The sequence below is a fragment of the Sciurus vulgaris genome (genome assembly GCF_902686455.1).
Source record: "Sciurus vulgaris genome assembly, chromosome: 4".
In the NCBI taxonomy this organism is placed as follows: Eukaryota; Metazoa; Chordata; class Mammalia; order Rodentia; family Sciuridae; genus Sciurus; species Sciurus vulgaris.
Genome location: NC_136464.1, coordinates 37,859,315 through 37,875,618, shown reverse-complemented (window position 1 = coordinate 37,875,618; position 16,304 = coordinate 37,859,315). Strand labels below are relative to the sequence as shown.

Here is a 16,304-nt window from a genome sequence, read left to right as displayed (position 1 = left end):
TTTTTTTTTTTTCCAATGATGGGAATCAAACCTAGGGACTTGTATGTGCTTGGCAATCTTTTAACACCAAGCTATATCCTCACCCCCACTTTTACACTTTTAAGAACTGCTTTTTTGAGGGGAGTGAAGGAAGTGGGTGGGGCAGTGGGGATAGGAAGGACAGTAGAATGAGACAGACACTATTATCTTATATACACGTATGATTGTATTACTGGTGTGACTCAGCACTATGTACAGCCAGAGGAAGGAGAAGTTGTGCTCCATTTGTGTGTATATGTCAAAGTGCATTCTTACTGTCATATATAACCAATTAGAACAAATAAAAAACAAATAAATTTTAAAAAGGAGCTTTTTTTTGTGGCGAGGGGTTTATCATATATAACTTTGCATTATGTAATAGGACTTAATGAATTTGTACTTGCTTTTTTTTTTTTTTTTTTGCGATACTGGGGGTTGAACCCAGGGCCTTGTGCTTGCAAGGCAAGCAAGCACTCTACCAACTGAGCTATATCCCCAGCCCTGTACTTGTTTTTTATTAATATGGTAATATTTTCAAAATGCACTTAGGATTTCTTTTTTCTGATTTTCTTTTTGGTACTGTGAATTGAACCCAGGGGCACTTTATCACTGAAGTACATCCCCAGCAACCACCCTCCCATTTTTAATTTTGAGATAGAATCTCATCAAATTGCTTAGGGCCTCACTAAGTTGCTGAGTCTGGCCTCAAGTTTTTGATCCTCCTTCCTTAACCTCCCAAGTCACTGGGATGGAATTGCAGACCTGTGCCTAGCTTGGTATTCTTTTCTTTAAAGTTTATTTTCCCTTTTTAAGATGGTAGTGATGGACCAGGGTTGTGGCTCAGTGGTAAAGTGCTTTCCTGGCATGTGTGAGGCACTGGGTTCAATTCTCAGCACCTCATATAAATAAAATAAAGATCCATCTACAATAGCTATTTATTTATATATATAATATATATATTATAAATATATATATATAAATAAAGATATTTCCTGTGAATGATAAAAGTTTATAAATGACTTTAAGCATTCCAAGGTGTTTTGCATGTATTTGGAGGGCTGCAAAATATAAATTAATAACAAGTAAATATGTATTTATTGGTTTTGACTACCTTGAGCAAATATAATTTTTTCCATTTGTAACTATTTTATTTTACAATTTTTTAAGGTGTTGATATATTTAAGGAGTACAAATTGGGATACCCGGATTGCAGCAGGACAAGCAGTTGAGGCTATAGTGAAAAATGTGCCCGAATGGAATCCCGTGCCAAGAACAAAACAAGGTGCTTTTAAGTGGAAAAAGTAGCTTGAAGTAAAAACCTAACTATAGAATTAACTGCAGTAGAATAGTTTATATTTGAATAACTTTTACTTTAATTTAGTTTTCATGCTTTTAGGTGAGATTTTGTCAGAAAATGATATTAAATAAAGTGATTTTTACCACTGAACATAAATGGATAAACAATGTTTTTGTACATTTTTAAAATTGCTAATACTGCAGTGTGCTCAATTTATAGAGATTATTATTTCCCTTCAAGTAATTCACATTCTAAAAAAAGAAATGAAGTGAATACAGTGCTAATATGTGAAACAATTTTTTTTATTGCTGGGAGACTAGTATAGTGTGGTTATTTTTTAAATTTAAGCAGAATTAAGTTACGTGTGGATATTTGGAGGGGCAAATCTTTAGTTTTTTTATGTGCTCTTTAGAGATATTCTGTAGTGTTAAAAAAAATTGGATTGTAATGACATTTAAAAACAAATCATATGCTTTTGAAAAGTTGAAAAGGTATACATTTTAAACGAAAATTTGTTTGTTATTTTTATCTTAATTAGAGTTCTTTTTGATTCCCAGAATCAGACAATATAGTATCACTTACGTAGTTGTATGATTGATGTCACAGGACAAAATCACAAATTTAAAGATCTTTATTAGCTTTATTTTCATTTCTGAATCAGGCCACACCTTATAGATAAGTGAAATTTTAAAATGTTGCAATTATATCCATTTTCATGTCACCAGAATAACATCACTTTTAGCGTACATCTTGTCTTAAATTTTTGCTTTTATTTTCTGGCACCTTATATTTTGAGTTATTGTATTAATTTGTCTTCTCCAGTCCAATGAAATGTATAACCAGGAGACATTATACTTGTAGAAAAGAGCCTTTTCTTTGCTAGCTCATTATCCCTTCTTACTATACACATATACACATCAAGTAATGATATGCTATTTTCTTTGATTCTATGCTTTGGCTATATGGTCATTAATATTTTAAACCTGTTTAGAAACTACTTCAGAAAGTTCAATGGAAGATTCATCTACTACAGACCGATTGAATTTTGACAGATTTGACATATGTAGACTGTTACAACATGGTGCATCACTTTTAGGGTCTGCTGGTGCAGAATTTGAAGTCCAAGATGAAAAATCAGGTATGTTATAGTCCCGTAGAATAAAGATTGAACTTCGTGTTTTCACACTGACATGTCACTTGCTATATGTTTTCATAGTAATCTAACATGTCATGCAATGTAAAATGACTGAAGTTTGTAGGTAGGTAGAGATGATATTGGTAGGAAAGGGAGCCAGTACACTTTGTTTTAAAAGCTACAATAGAATTATTTTTCTTCCTCTTAATTGAATGTACCATGTATCATTAGTTGATACATATTAATATTTATGTACTAATTTTACTAGGCAATATAGAAATTAGATGTATTACTCAGAAGCCTCAGGATAACAGATTTAAAAATCAGTATTAGTGAAGTGTAGCTTATAGTAATGTTTTCACAACTGTGGAAATTTGAGAGGTCATTTGATTATTTTATTTATTTATCAGCAGTGTTGGGGATCAAACCTAGGGCCTTCTGCGTGCTAGGGAAGCACTCTACTAGCAGACACACTCCCAGCCTCATGATCGTTATATCTTTATCTTATGTTTCTGATATTGTTGGATCTACACATGCTTTCATGTAAAGCGAAAACTAAAAATTAAAATTAAAACTTGGATAGATAATTATCCCATTATCCTTAAACTTACAAAATCTATCTGGATATAAAATAAATGTTTTGGCCATTTAAGATTATGGCCTTGATGGACAAACCTTGATGTTTTTAGTGGATTTCTGTAAGTAAATAAGTTGCCCTTTGACTGAAAACCAAAACTGAAAAGGACTTGTTTTCTTGCTAATTAATTATCATTCAAAGCATATATAGTTTTATTAATCTCTAAATGAACTTTAATTTGTTCATACTAAAAATTGTCAGACCGTTTTCTCTTGCTTACTGTGGTTTGTATTTGAAAAAGCTAGTTTATTTTTAGAGAGAATTAAGAAGATAATTTGCTTAAATTTCAGAAAAGCATAATTTTTCTAATAAGGGAAGTAGAACTATTTTTAAAACTATTTTGAAACAGTTATTGCTAAATAGTTTACTAAGCTTGATAGAATATAGATTTTATAAGAGATTCTGACTTTTTCCACTTGTAAAAGACAGTTTTTTCTTTACCACTTTTCAAAAACGTGTGTTTGGATCTTATCCTATAGATTTATGATTTCATAGATCTGTGGAGAGCAATGCAAAATTGTATTTAAACGAACAGCTCTTTAGGCTACTCTGATATATAACCGGATTTAAAACCTCAGTTTCTTGAGAACTCGGTGTTTTAGTGTTGATAACTCGCAACTTGCTTGAACAGTGCTCATTGAAAACCTGAAGTTACGTTTTTAATTTAAATGTCTGCTGATCTGTTTTCGTTTTCTCATACATGAATGTCTATACATGATAAGTATAGCTATTTGTCTAAGTTTGCTTTGCAGTTGTGTAGATTATTTTCCAGTAGGACTTCCTTGAAATGGGAGGACCGGTTTGGTACTCAGTGTGTTTTGAGATTTTTTATTCAGTGTCTTTTTAATATGCCCACACTGACCTCCAACTTGCAGTCTTGCTTCCTTACCTCCCAAGAGGCTGGGATTACAGGCATATGCCACCTCACTAGTCTTGATGAGTAGAGTGATCTTTAAAAATTTTTTTCAAATTCCTTTATTGGTATAATTCACATTTCATGCAATTTACCCATTTCAGAAAAGCATAGTTCTTCTAATCAGGGAAGTAGAACTCTTTTTAAGACCTTTATTTTTGAAACAGTTATTGCTAAACAGTAAGTTTACTAAATATGGTTTAGTGAATTTTATTATATTTACAGACATGTCACTAGTCAGTTAAATTAATTAATTAATTGACTGACTGTGGTACTGGGGCTTGAACCCAGGAGTGCTTTACTATTAAGCTATGTCCTCAGCCCTTTAAATTTTTATTAAAAATTTTTTTTTTAAATTTGAGACAGGGTCTTGATAAGTTGCTGAGCGTCTCACTGAGTGCTGAGGCTGGCCTGGAACTTGGAATTCTCCCACCTTCAGCCTCCCAAGTCTCTGGGATTACCGGGATTACAGGCAGGCACCACTGTACCTGGCACCACAGTGCCAATTTTAGAACATTTTAATTGCCTCAAAAAGAAACCCATATCCTTTAGCTACTACTCTTTTATCCTCCTACTTTCTTTCTCCTCACAGCCCTAAGAAACCATTTGTCTATGTTTTGTCTATAGATTTTGTATTCTGGACCTTTCATGTAAATGAAATATGATATGTGGTCTTTGGTGACTGGCTTCTTCTATTTAGCAGAATGTTATCCATGTTGTAACATATATCAGTACTAAATAATTTTTATTACTATTATGAAATGTATTAGATTTTTTTTTTAATTGTGGTAAAGTATGCATAACCTGAAATTTACCATCTTAACCATTTTTAAGTGTACAGTTCAGTAGTGTTATGTCATGTCCTGGTGACCACCATTCTACTTGTCTCTGAATTTGATTCCTTTTCTTTTTTTTAACGGGTCCCACACATTCTTCTTGATTCTTTGGGTATCCAAATTATTCAAGTTTGACTACTCTTATAAGTGAATTGTTATGCAGTATTTTTCTTTCACTTAGCATCATGTCCTCTAGGTTTATTCATGTTGTAGTGTTAAAATTTTTGTCCTTTAAAGGCTCAGTAATATTTTATGTGTGTATACTTCACATACTGTTTACCCTTTCATCCATCATTGATTCCACACTTTTGCAATAGTAAATAATGCTGTTGTGAACAGGGTTGAACACATATCTGTTTGAGTAGTTTCTGCTTTCAGTACTTTTGGGTATACACCTAGAAGTGAATTGCTGAGCAGATCATAATTCTGTTTTTAAATCTTTTGAGCAACACTATAAGTTTTCCATAGCAGTTGCATCATTTTATGTTCCCGCTAACAGTGTATAAGGATTCCAATTTCTCTACATCCTTGTCAAAACCTTTTTTTTGTAGTGCTGGGGATGGAACCCAGGGCCTCATGCATGGTGGGCAACTGTTCTACCACTGATCTACTCCTTGTCAACGGACATTTATTTTATTTATAAATGGTGCCGAAAATTGAACCCATTGCCTCACACGTGGTAGGCAGGCACCCTGAGCTAAACCACCAGCCCCCTAGCCTTTAGTTTCTATTTATGTTTTTATTTTTGATACTGGAGATTGAACTTCAGGCCTCACACAAGCTAGGCAAACACTCTACCACTGAGCTATATCCCTAAGTCCTTTATTTTATTTTGAAATGGTCTTGCTGAGTTGCTAAGACTCCCTCAAACTTGTTATCCTCCTGCCCTGACCTTCCAAGTAACTGAGATTACAAGCATGTGCCACCATGCCCAGTCTAGGACAACTTCTTCTTTTTTTAAAATAGTTTTATTGCATAATATAATTCTTCCTTTTCAAGTATACAATTCTACTTTGTAGTTTGTTTCTTTACCAAGGTATCCTTTCACTCATTGTGACAGTATCTTCCTTAAATTGAGTACTGTTGTATTAGCTGCTTAGGAGTCTTATTTTCTAATTCCAACATCAGTGTTGTCTTGAAGTTGGTCTCTATTGTCTTTTTTTTTTGAAAATGAGTTATGTTTTCTTGTTTCTTTGTATATTGTTGAATTTTGAATCAGATCCTGTACATTACAAACATTATGCTGTGCAAACTGGATTCTCTTTTATTCCTTTGAAGGTTGTTATTGTTTTTGCCTGCTTGTTTGCTTTAGCAGGCATTTAATTTGACAGAACTCAGAATTTCAAGTTCATTCTCCTTTGTGGTAGACAACAGTTCAGATCTCAGTTTTGGCTTTTAGATTTTGGCTTTAGCTGCACTCTTTGGAGTCTGCCCAGGGTCAGCCAGAGACTTGAGCTGAATTTATCCAGAATTTGGATAGCCTTCTTTCTGCCTCTTTCTTTTCTTTTCCTTCCTAATGACTATTGTGGCCCCTAACTCTTTTTTTCTTTCTAGTTCTTCAGACCAACAAGACTTGAGATTTTTTCTTTGCTTATGGTAATTGAGGATTGAACCTAGGGCCTTGTGCGTAGCTCCCAAGTGCTAAGTGTTCTACCACTAAGTTAAGCTATATCCCCAGTCTTTTTTTTTGATAGGTTCTCACTAAGTTGACCAGGCTGGACTCAAAGTTACAATCTTCCTTCCTTGACCTCCTGAGTCACCGGGATTATCAGTGTACAGAACCACACCCAGCAACATGGGTGTTTAATCCAAGTTTTAGCTGTTCCGCTTTGCATGGACTGGATCTGTCTTCAGTCTAAAAGCTACAGAAAGGAGAATCCTACCCAGTGCTATTCCCTTCTTCCAGCTGTTGACAACTCTCTTAAGTAAATGCCTACTTTTATTCTATTTTATGTCCCTTCAGGTAGTTTTTAAAAAACATATTTTGACCAGGATTTGTTATCTGCAGTTATTCCAAGAGGAACTTACTCAGACATTATTAGAAGCAGGCATTATTGTTTTTAAAATTAAAAATTTTTCAACAATGTAGAGAGCCCTCTTTTGTCATTTTGTTGTTTTAAGGATGATTTTTTATTTTTGAAATAACAACAAATAAGGACTGGGTCTGTAGCCTAGTGGTAGAGCACCACTGAGTTCAATTCCTAGTATTTGGTGAGCTGCTATTAAAATATAGATTTTGTTTTGTAGTCTAATTAGATCTTTCTCACTATAAAATAAGATTGATTTATTTCCATAAGAATGAATCTTATTATTTCATTTGTATACTTGATAATGGATAGTGGGACAATGAAATTATCTCAGGGAAAACTCATAGAATGATTCGTTAGTTAAAACACTATTTTTCAGTCATGATTAGGCAATGGATTTATGTGATGTTGAAATTATCGTGAATGTGGTTCTTTTGGCAGAAGAGATATAATGGGTTATTTTAATGGAGTCTGATATGCATATAGCACAAATTTTCTTAACTGATTTGGAGGAAATATATTTCTTTTCTGTTTAAAGGTGAAGTAGATCCTAAAGAGAGGATAGCACGCCAGCGAAAACTATTACAGAAGAAACTTGGCCTTAATATGGGAGAAGCAATTGGAATGAGTACTGAAGAACTCTTCAATGATGAAGATTTGGATTATACACCAACTTCAGCAGCCCTTGTAAACAAACAACCTGTAGGTAAAACATGTGGTTGGTTGTTTGCAAGTAACAGAGGGTTTGCTTCATTTTGCTTATGCATTTGTAATTCTTTTTAAATGCTGTGCTTAATTCTATTCATTGTTGAGTGCCACTGGAATTTAGTGTTTTCATAAAAAAAATTTATGTTTTTTTTTATTTATTTATTTATTTATTTATTTATTTATGATACAGGGGATTAAATCCAGGCCTCAGACATGCTAATAAGCAAATGCTTCACCACTGAACTACATCCCTGGTCCTTTTTAAAAATTATATTTGAGATAGGGTCTCAGTACACTGGCCTGGAAATTGCAATATTCCTTCCAGAGCATCCCAAGTAGTTTGGATCATAGGCACGTGTCACCACTCTCAGCACATAAAGTAAATTTCCACAGACAGATTCTATAGAGAAAGAAACTGAGCCCACCTCAACATTGGACTGTTCAATAAAAGCTGTGGTGGACTTTTTAGGAGCCACAGGTATTGAAAGATCCTAGTTGCTGCATTTGTTCTTTCCTTTGTTTTTTGGTGAAAGAAGTAGTAACTTGGAGGAAGAGTAAAAGAAGAGAAACTATTATAGTCAGATTTGATGGTAGTAGAAGTCTTTAGAGCTGTGATTTATTCATTTAATTGAGAAAAATTATCATGAAACACTTTCAAACAATAACAATAACAAAAAAATATACAATATGAAGCAGAACGTTTCTTGCCCACATTCATGGACATACATGTCCTCATACCCCACTGATAACCCTTTTTTTAAAGTTTCTTGTGCATCCTTCCTGGAATTTTCTGAATATATGCAAGTATATTTGTGTCCATGTAAGCTCTGTTTACCTTTTCCCACGTCATAAGACTTAATACATCAGTATAAGGAGATTGATCACTTTTTTTTTTTTGGTATTGGGGATTCAACTCGGGAGCATTCAGCCACTGAGACACATCCCCAGTCCTATTTTATATTTTATTTAGAGACAAGTTCTCACTAAGTTGCTTAGAACCTTGCTTTCGCTGAGGCTGACTTTGAACTCTTGATCGTCATATTGGCATGTGCCACCATGCTTAGCTGATCACATTTTTTTTAAAAATTATTTTATTTTGTGGCTATGACAATTTTACTTTCTTTTTCTCCTTTTTCATGATTTATTCAGTTCCCAATGGGTACAAATGGGCTTTGTAACTTTTTTAATGCCATGAACTCTTTGAAGCTCTAGTAAAAGCTGTGGCTCTTTCCTCACAGATGAGTAAAATACTACATTTCAAGGAGTTTAGTATTCTTTCTCTATCCCCCAGTATTCTTTTAGAGCCCATGGGTCCTTTTTAGAATTCCTGCTTATTTTGTCATTCCTTGGTCCTTTCTCTTTTCTGGTTCAATTTGCCTTATACTAGTTGTTTTCTAAATCATTAGAATTTATAAAGTATAATTTTTATGGCTGGGGCATATGTGATGATGAATTACTTCAGCAATGAAGAAAAAAAATATCAAATACCAGTAGGAAAAAGGAGAGAGTGTAAAGAGGAAGAAATATAACAACAGCCAGGAAGGAATGGAAAGAAATGTAGAGGAAAAAAAAGCATAAGACGTTATTAAAAAAAAAAAAAAAAAAAAGGGCAGGGGGAGATTTAATAAAAATTCAGAAATGTAATACTATAATGGATAATTGAGCATGGTATAAGGAAATGTATTGGGAGGTGTATTTTGAGAGAGTGATCTACAGACATTAGAATACTTAGATATGGGATGAACAATGCCAATTTGATATTTGCGAGATCCATGTTTAGTTGGTATTATATGTTACACACTTTTTGGAAATGTTACATAATGATTAATCGTTGCTGTAGAATCATTACAACTGCATTGCCTTGTGTATGTGCCAGTGCTTCCTGAACCAAGACTGTAGCAGAGCCTCCATTCCCAGTTATAGAAGTATAAATTTGAGTCATATAGTTTGTCACAGAAGGGATTTTAAGGCTTGGGTTTAAATCATTTCTGTCTCACTGCTGCCCTGCCCCCCAATATTGCCTGTGCTCAAACTCCTGGCTTCAAGTGAATCCTTCTGATCCATCTGCCTCTGTCTTCCAAGTAACTGGGATCACAGGCACATACCACTGTCCCTTGTTTATCATACAGTCTTTATTAGTATCTCACATGAGTAGAAAAGAGCAAAACAAGTAGGCAGTGAGTGAGTGGCTAATAGGGCTCAGTTGACCATAGGCTGCTGGACCCATTAATCACTTGTAGCTGTAATTATTTTTATTTATTTTTCAACAAATGATTTTTTTTGCATTTTATTTTTTAAAATTTGGGTTTTTGAGATATATATGACAATAGAGTATATTTTGACATATATACATGGAGTATAACTTCCCATTCTTGGTGATATGTTTCTTTTATGGACATTCTTTATTCTCATAACTTTTAAGTGGTAATTTGAATATTTTGAAGTCTCATCTTTTCAAAGCCCTCTTTCTGGGTTAGCATCATTAATTTGTGCCATATATATGTGGCTTAAAAAGAAGTTAAACACAGGTGTATCTGTTGGGAGTGGAAGAATAAGGAAGGAGGAGTAAGAAAACAAAATTATGATACAGCTATACAATAGAATATTATGGGACTGTCAAGGAATGTGATTGATCTGTGTATACTGGAATTTACAGCATAGTCCTCAGTAAATTAGTCCTCTACTGAGGCTGAGACTATAAGTATTTATTTTAACCTCTGAAGTTCAAACTCAGCATTCTTTTACTCTTTTAGACGCTCCAGGCAGCAGAGTTGATTGACTCAGAATTTCGAGCAGGAATGAGCAATAGACAAAAGAATAAAGCTAAAAGAATGGCCAAACTATTTGCAAAACAGAGATCCAGGGATGCAGTGGAAACTAATGAGAAGAGGTAGTAATCTTTGTTTTTTTTTTACTTAAACCAATAATGCTGTGTAGCTTAAATCTGTGTTTGCTTGATTTATAAAAAACATTTTACTGATTTTTGTTTAGCTGGAGACTACTGTTTGGATCGTTTTGCTTAGTTGTCAGAATATTTACTGTTAGTAGGGACTAAGACCGTTTTCCAAGAAATGTCCTCCTGAATAGCTTTTTTTTTTTTTTTCCTTATTACTTATCAGCTCCAAATGAAGGCTAAAGATTACAAAGGGGAGAGAGTATTCCAGGTGGAGGGAATAAATGTGAATTCCTGAATCATGGAATATTCAAGAAACAGAAGGGCAGTTTGGCTGGGTATGAGTGAATGGAAAGGAGATCAGTAGAGAATGAATTCAGAGAAGTGATCAAAGGATCACAAGTTAAGAATACTGCCTCAGTAAAGTGAGAAGTATTGTCGGGTATTGTATCATCTCTTCCCTAGACTGAATTTAGGCTAAATAGTGGTAATAATCAAAGTTTGCTTACTTAATCTTGTAGAAAATAACTCTTTAGGTAAAGTCATTCTCTTCATTTTCTTAATGAGTTAATAAAAGTGTTACCTGGGTGTGGCTTGGTGGAACAGTGGTTCTCAAAGGGTAGTTCAAAATGGCTTCCTTCAGATGTTCTCTGAGGGTCTTGTTAATGTCTAGTTTCTTGGCCCTTATTCATGTCTTTATAAATCAGAGTCTTTGGTGGTGTTCAGGAAATTTTTAAGTAAATGATGAGTTAATAAACATTGAAAAACTTATAAAATTAGAACTTTATAGGTAGATAGTGGTTTTGCATATAGTAGTACTTTTATTGTTTTTCCATTCACAGAAAGCTAAAAAGTGTTTACAGTAATTGTTTAAAAACTAGGCACAAAATGGGGTTAAATAATAAACATCCCTTGTGAAAAAATTTATACTTGGGATTAAGTTATTTATTTATTTTTTTAAGTATTTAAACTTAATTGAAATTAACAACTTTTTAAAGTGAACACCTCATTAGATCATAAACAAGTTGATCTGAGTGTTCTAGAACATTCCAAAATCTAAAACTTTTTGAGCATTAGCTTCAGACTTCAGGAGGATTTGGGATTTTCAGTTTAGGGATGTTCAGCTGATAAAATCTATGCAAATATTCCAAAATCCAAAAGACTAAAATCAGGAACACTTCTTGTCCCAAGTGTTTTGGATAAGGGATATTTAGGTTACCTTTAGTAACCTAATAAATGTTCCTACTAGGTTTTTTTTTTTAATTTTTTTGTTCTAATTAGTTATACATAACAATGCATTTATGTATTTTGATAAATTATACATAAGTGGAGTATAATTTCTCATTTTTCTGATGGTACATACTGTAGGATCACATGGGTCGTGCCTACTAGTTTTTATTCACGTACTTTATCCAAAGATTTGAGTGTTGGAAAGATAGACTTATTTTACAGAATTCACAAATCATTCATCCTACTAATATTTATTAAATACTTTCTATCTGCCTGGTACTGTTCTAGGCCCAGAGTATCCAGTAGTGAATACAATGGATTAGAATTCTGCCATTGGAGCTTATATTCTAAAGGGAAAGAAAGATATGAAATGCGATATGTTGTGTGTATATGTTTGTCATGTTAATGATAAAGGTTAAAGGTGGAGAAAAGGGGGCCAAGGATCGAATCCCCAGCACCTCCTGGGGTCGGGGAAACAAAGGTGGAGAAAAGGATAAAATGAGGAAGAAATGTGGGTACAGAGTTTGAAATTTTAGAGTGGATGACCTGGAAGGGCTCCAGAGTGACCTCTGAGTAAGATCAGAAAGAAGTGACAGTGGCTCTGAATTCGGTATCTAGGAAAAGACATTCCAAATACAGGAAAATAAAAAGCAAATACCTAAAAATGGAAGCACACCTACAAATTTAAGGATGTTAAGTGACCAACCAGTATAGCTAGAGTGGAGAGAATTAAGGGAAGAGGAATAGAGGTTGAGTTTAGGGAGGCTCAACTTTCTTTTATGACCCTGTATTATTCAGTATATTAGTTTTCTCCAGAATACGAAAGCCTAAAGAAGATAGTATTATGTTAGGCCAGAGTACATTGTTGGATTACAGACATACAGAAAGGAGTGGAGCTGGTTCTGGAGAGAAAGAAAAAGTGATCACTAGATTTGAGATCCAATTTGAAAGGAAGCATTCATTGACCCATAGAGTGGTGGGATATATTTTGCTCAAAAAATATTAAGCAGTTACTTTCAGTTAATTGATACATGAGATTTTTAATAAATCATATAAGCAGAATGTGCTAGAACATTTGTTCAAGTGATGGATTCTCTTATATTCATTGTGGTTCACATTATCCTTTACCTTCTTTTTGAAATGATGGCTTTTATTTTTTAGCAATGATAGCACTGATGGGGAGCCAGAAGAAAAGAGACGGAAAATAGCAAATGTTGTTGTTAATCAGACTGCAAATGATTCCAAAGTCTTGATTGATAACATTCCAGACAGCTCTTCCTTAATCGAAGAGGTACTATTGAAATAGCCTATAGTGTCCACTGAAATTGTTCATAGTTTCTTAAACTAAAGTGTCATTTGAGAGTACTGAATGATTTATCAGTTGAGAGAAATTTTATTGGTAAATAGTTTGTATCTTTATTACTAAAAATGTTATTTGTTTTAAAAATTTAGAGTCTTAATTACTACTACTAAACCTACAAATAAATGCCTTTATTGAAGTACTTATTGTTAGCATAAAACAGATCTTTTAAACTAGTAGTAACTATGTCTTTCTTATTTAGACAAATGAATGGCCTTTGGAAAGCTTTTGTGAAGAACTTTGCAATGACCTTTTTAATCCCTCCTGGGAGGTAAGGTATCTTCATTACAGTTTCTCTGGGCTCTACTTTTTGTGCTAATGAAGGAAACAGTGTCATGAACAGTATACTTTGTCAAGGGTCTCTAGTCTTCTATTATGACTGGCCTAGGACTTCTAGGCACATCCTATCATTGACCTTTAAGTAGAAAAATGGAGACTGATTTTTCTCCTTTCATATCCTTTTAATCATACTTTGAAGTGAATTCTTCATTTCTTTTCATTCTTTTGACTATAATCTAAAGGTGTGCCTTTTTCTCCCAGGCATTGCTTCCTTTTCTTTGAATGGATAGTTTTGATTAATCAAGAGCAGTAGTTTCAGAGGTTAGGGATACAGCTCAGTGGTATAGAGCCTGTTCTTAGCATGCACAAGACCATGGATTCAGTCCTCTGCATGTACACACAAATAAGTAGTGGTTTCATAACCAATTTTGCACCTCAGAAAAATTCTTCAAAGAAAATCTTGAACAGGTTCCAGTATATAAGAGAGATGATAGTGAAACATCTGACTGAATTTGTTGGGTTCGTAGTCTCAGACTATTCTGTCCCCCTTGGTCCTTGGGTAACTTAAACAAAAGAACAACAACAAAAAATAATTTACTTTGGGCTTTGGAATGTAGCTCAGTAGTAGAGCACCTGCCTAGTATGCATTATCCCAGCACAGCAAAGAAAACAAACAAAAAGAACATGCTTTGAAAGGTTTTAGCAACCTTTCTGTTCCTTTATGTACTTCTGTTTATTCAAGTCTTAGCTCAAATGAGGTTTTGAGTATGATGTCAATGGCTTGTTTTATTCCCTTCCAGATAACTCTGCAGAAAGTTTCCTCACCTTCTTTAAGAAAGGTGATTTATTGATACTTAACACTGGTTACCTTGGAGCTTTTACCACTGAGCCACACCCCAGTCCTTTTTATTTTATTATTTTTTAAAATTTTGAGATAGCATCTTTCTAAGTTGCTGAGGATCTCTCTGAGTTGGCGAGGCTGGCCTAGAACTTAGTATCCTCCTGTCTTAGCCTCCTGAGCCACTGGAATTATAGGCATGTACTACAGTGCCTGAGTGGAGCTTATTTTTGATGCATATAGTTCTAAAATATTGTTGGGACTGAAAAAAAAAATAATGCTCTCTTTACTCTTCCTCTTTCTTTATTATAGATAGTTTTGAAATGCAGGTAAGAGATAGGAAAGTGACAACCATGTAGGTTTATATCTTAGAAAGATTTTTGGAATAGGGTTTTTTGTTGTTGTTTGTTTTTGCAGTACTGGGGATTGAACCCAGGGTCACTTTACCACTGAGCTACATCCCTAGTTCTTCCCTTTTATTTATTATTTTGAGACAGAGTCTCACTAAGTTACTGAGACTGACTGAGAGCTTACAGTTCTATCTCAGCCTCCTGAGTCAGCTTATCTATGTTAAAATTGCCATTTTCTTGCTTGAATGTTTAAACATTCCATATAACCAGAAAAGTTGTGAAATTAATATATGTAATTATTTTGGATAGTTGAAATAAAACACATTCTTGTAAAGTACCACTTTAATTTCTTAAATGTGCTATATCCCTTTTTCTTAATTGAAGAAAAGTTAAGCTTGATTTCTTTAAACATTCAATCTCTGACATTTGCTTCTTGATTCTTTTTAGGTTCGACATGGTGCAGGCACTGGACTAAGGGAAATTCTTAAAGCTCACGGAAAGAGTGGTGGTAAAATGGGAGATAGCACTTTAGAAGAGGTAAGTGTATTAAAGCTATGAATATCAACAAGTTTGAGTAATTGGTCTCTTTTTCCAGTAGAGGGAAGTAAGTAACAAAGGTATGTATCACAAAGTAGATGTGAGGGGCACATAAGAGGGAGCATTACGAAGAGGCGAAAAAAAGATAGGAAGAAGTCTATTTATAAACAGAATGAGTTTGGGGAAAGACATATTTGGAAATACTGAGTGGGAAAACATGTAGAATCAAGAGTATTTGAGCAGGATATAATGAAGTGGAAAGTTTAGCTTAAGGTGAATAAGAGGTTAGTGGAAAGGTCAGTGAGCAACATGATTGTTGTAGCAAGAGACACTGGTAATAGGTTAATAGATATGTGACAGGTTTATTTGATACCTGAGCAACCTTAAGTAATTAGTTTCTCTTTGAAGTACAAGTAAGAAAATGCATGAATTTAAGTTTTTTCTTTCAATTTTTTTTAGTTCACAATATCTTTTTATGTATGTATTTTTATGTAGTGCTGATGATTGAATCCAGTGCCTCACATGTATGAGGCAAGTGCTCTACCACTGAGCTACAGCCCCAGTCCCAAATTTAAGATTTTTGATACAGTACATATGTAGGAGTCAAATTAATATCAAAAAGGATATACTTAATTTTAAAGATGGTAATTAGAATGATTCTACTCTTTGTTCACTCAGCTAAAATAATCTGTCCTAATATTTTTCATTTTGGATCTAAGTTATTCCTACAGACCTATTTGTAAAGTGTGATCTTTGTTATTAAAAACTGATTATGTTTTGATAGATGATTCAGCAGCATCAAGAGTGGTTGGAAGACTTAGTTATTAGACTCCTTTGTGTTTTTGCATTGGATAGATTTGGAGACTTTGTTTCTGATGAAGTAAGTGTCATTAAAGTGAAGCTTTGCCCCATCAAATTTTAAATTCTACAGAATTAAGTCTTTTGCGAATATAACTTTTCTTTCTCATCTGTAGGTTGTAGCACCAGTTCGCGAAACTTGTGCTCAAACATTAGGTGTGGTTTTAAAACACATGAATGAAACAGGAGTTCATAAGACTGTGGATGTGCTATTAAAATTACTTACACAAGAACAATGGGAAGTTAGGCATGGTGGTCTGCTGGGAATAAAATATGCTTTGGCAGTTCGTCAGGTAAATCCTTCAGTTTTTGAAGCATGTGGGGAGCGGTTTCCCTCGTTTATTTTCATTAACTGTATACAGAATGACTCCTTAATGCTTTGGACCAG

General features: G+C 34.0%; 1 protein-coding gene across 1 annotated transcript in view; it reads left to right on the top strand.

The window, feature by feature from the left end:
- The window catches only part of BTAF1 (B-TFIID TATA-box binding protein associated factor 1), a 97,373-nt gene that overhangs the window by 18,752 nt on the left and 62,317 nt on the right, over positions 1 to 16,304 (top strand). Inside the window, 9 exon segments of the mRNA XM_079138281.1 lie at positions 1,186 to 1,300; positions 2,307 to 2,453; positions 7,402 to 7,565; positions 10,325 to 10,461; positions 12,856 to 12,985; positions 13,257 to 13,325; positions 14,969 to 15,058; positions 15,843 to 15,938; positions 16,033 to 16,209. Of these exon segments, the coding sequence (XP_078994407.1) occupies positions 1,186 to 1,300; positions 2,307 to 2,453; positions 7,402 to 7,565; positions 10,325 to 10,461; positions 12,856 to 12,985; positions 13,257 to 13,325; positions 14,969 to 15,058; positions 15,843 to 15,938; positions 16,033 to 16,209 (1,125 nt within the window).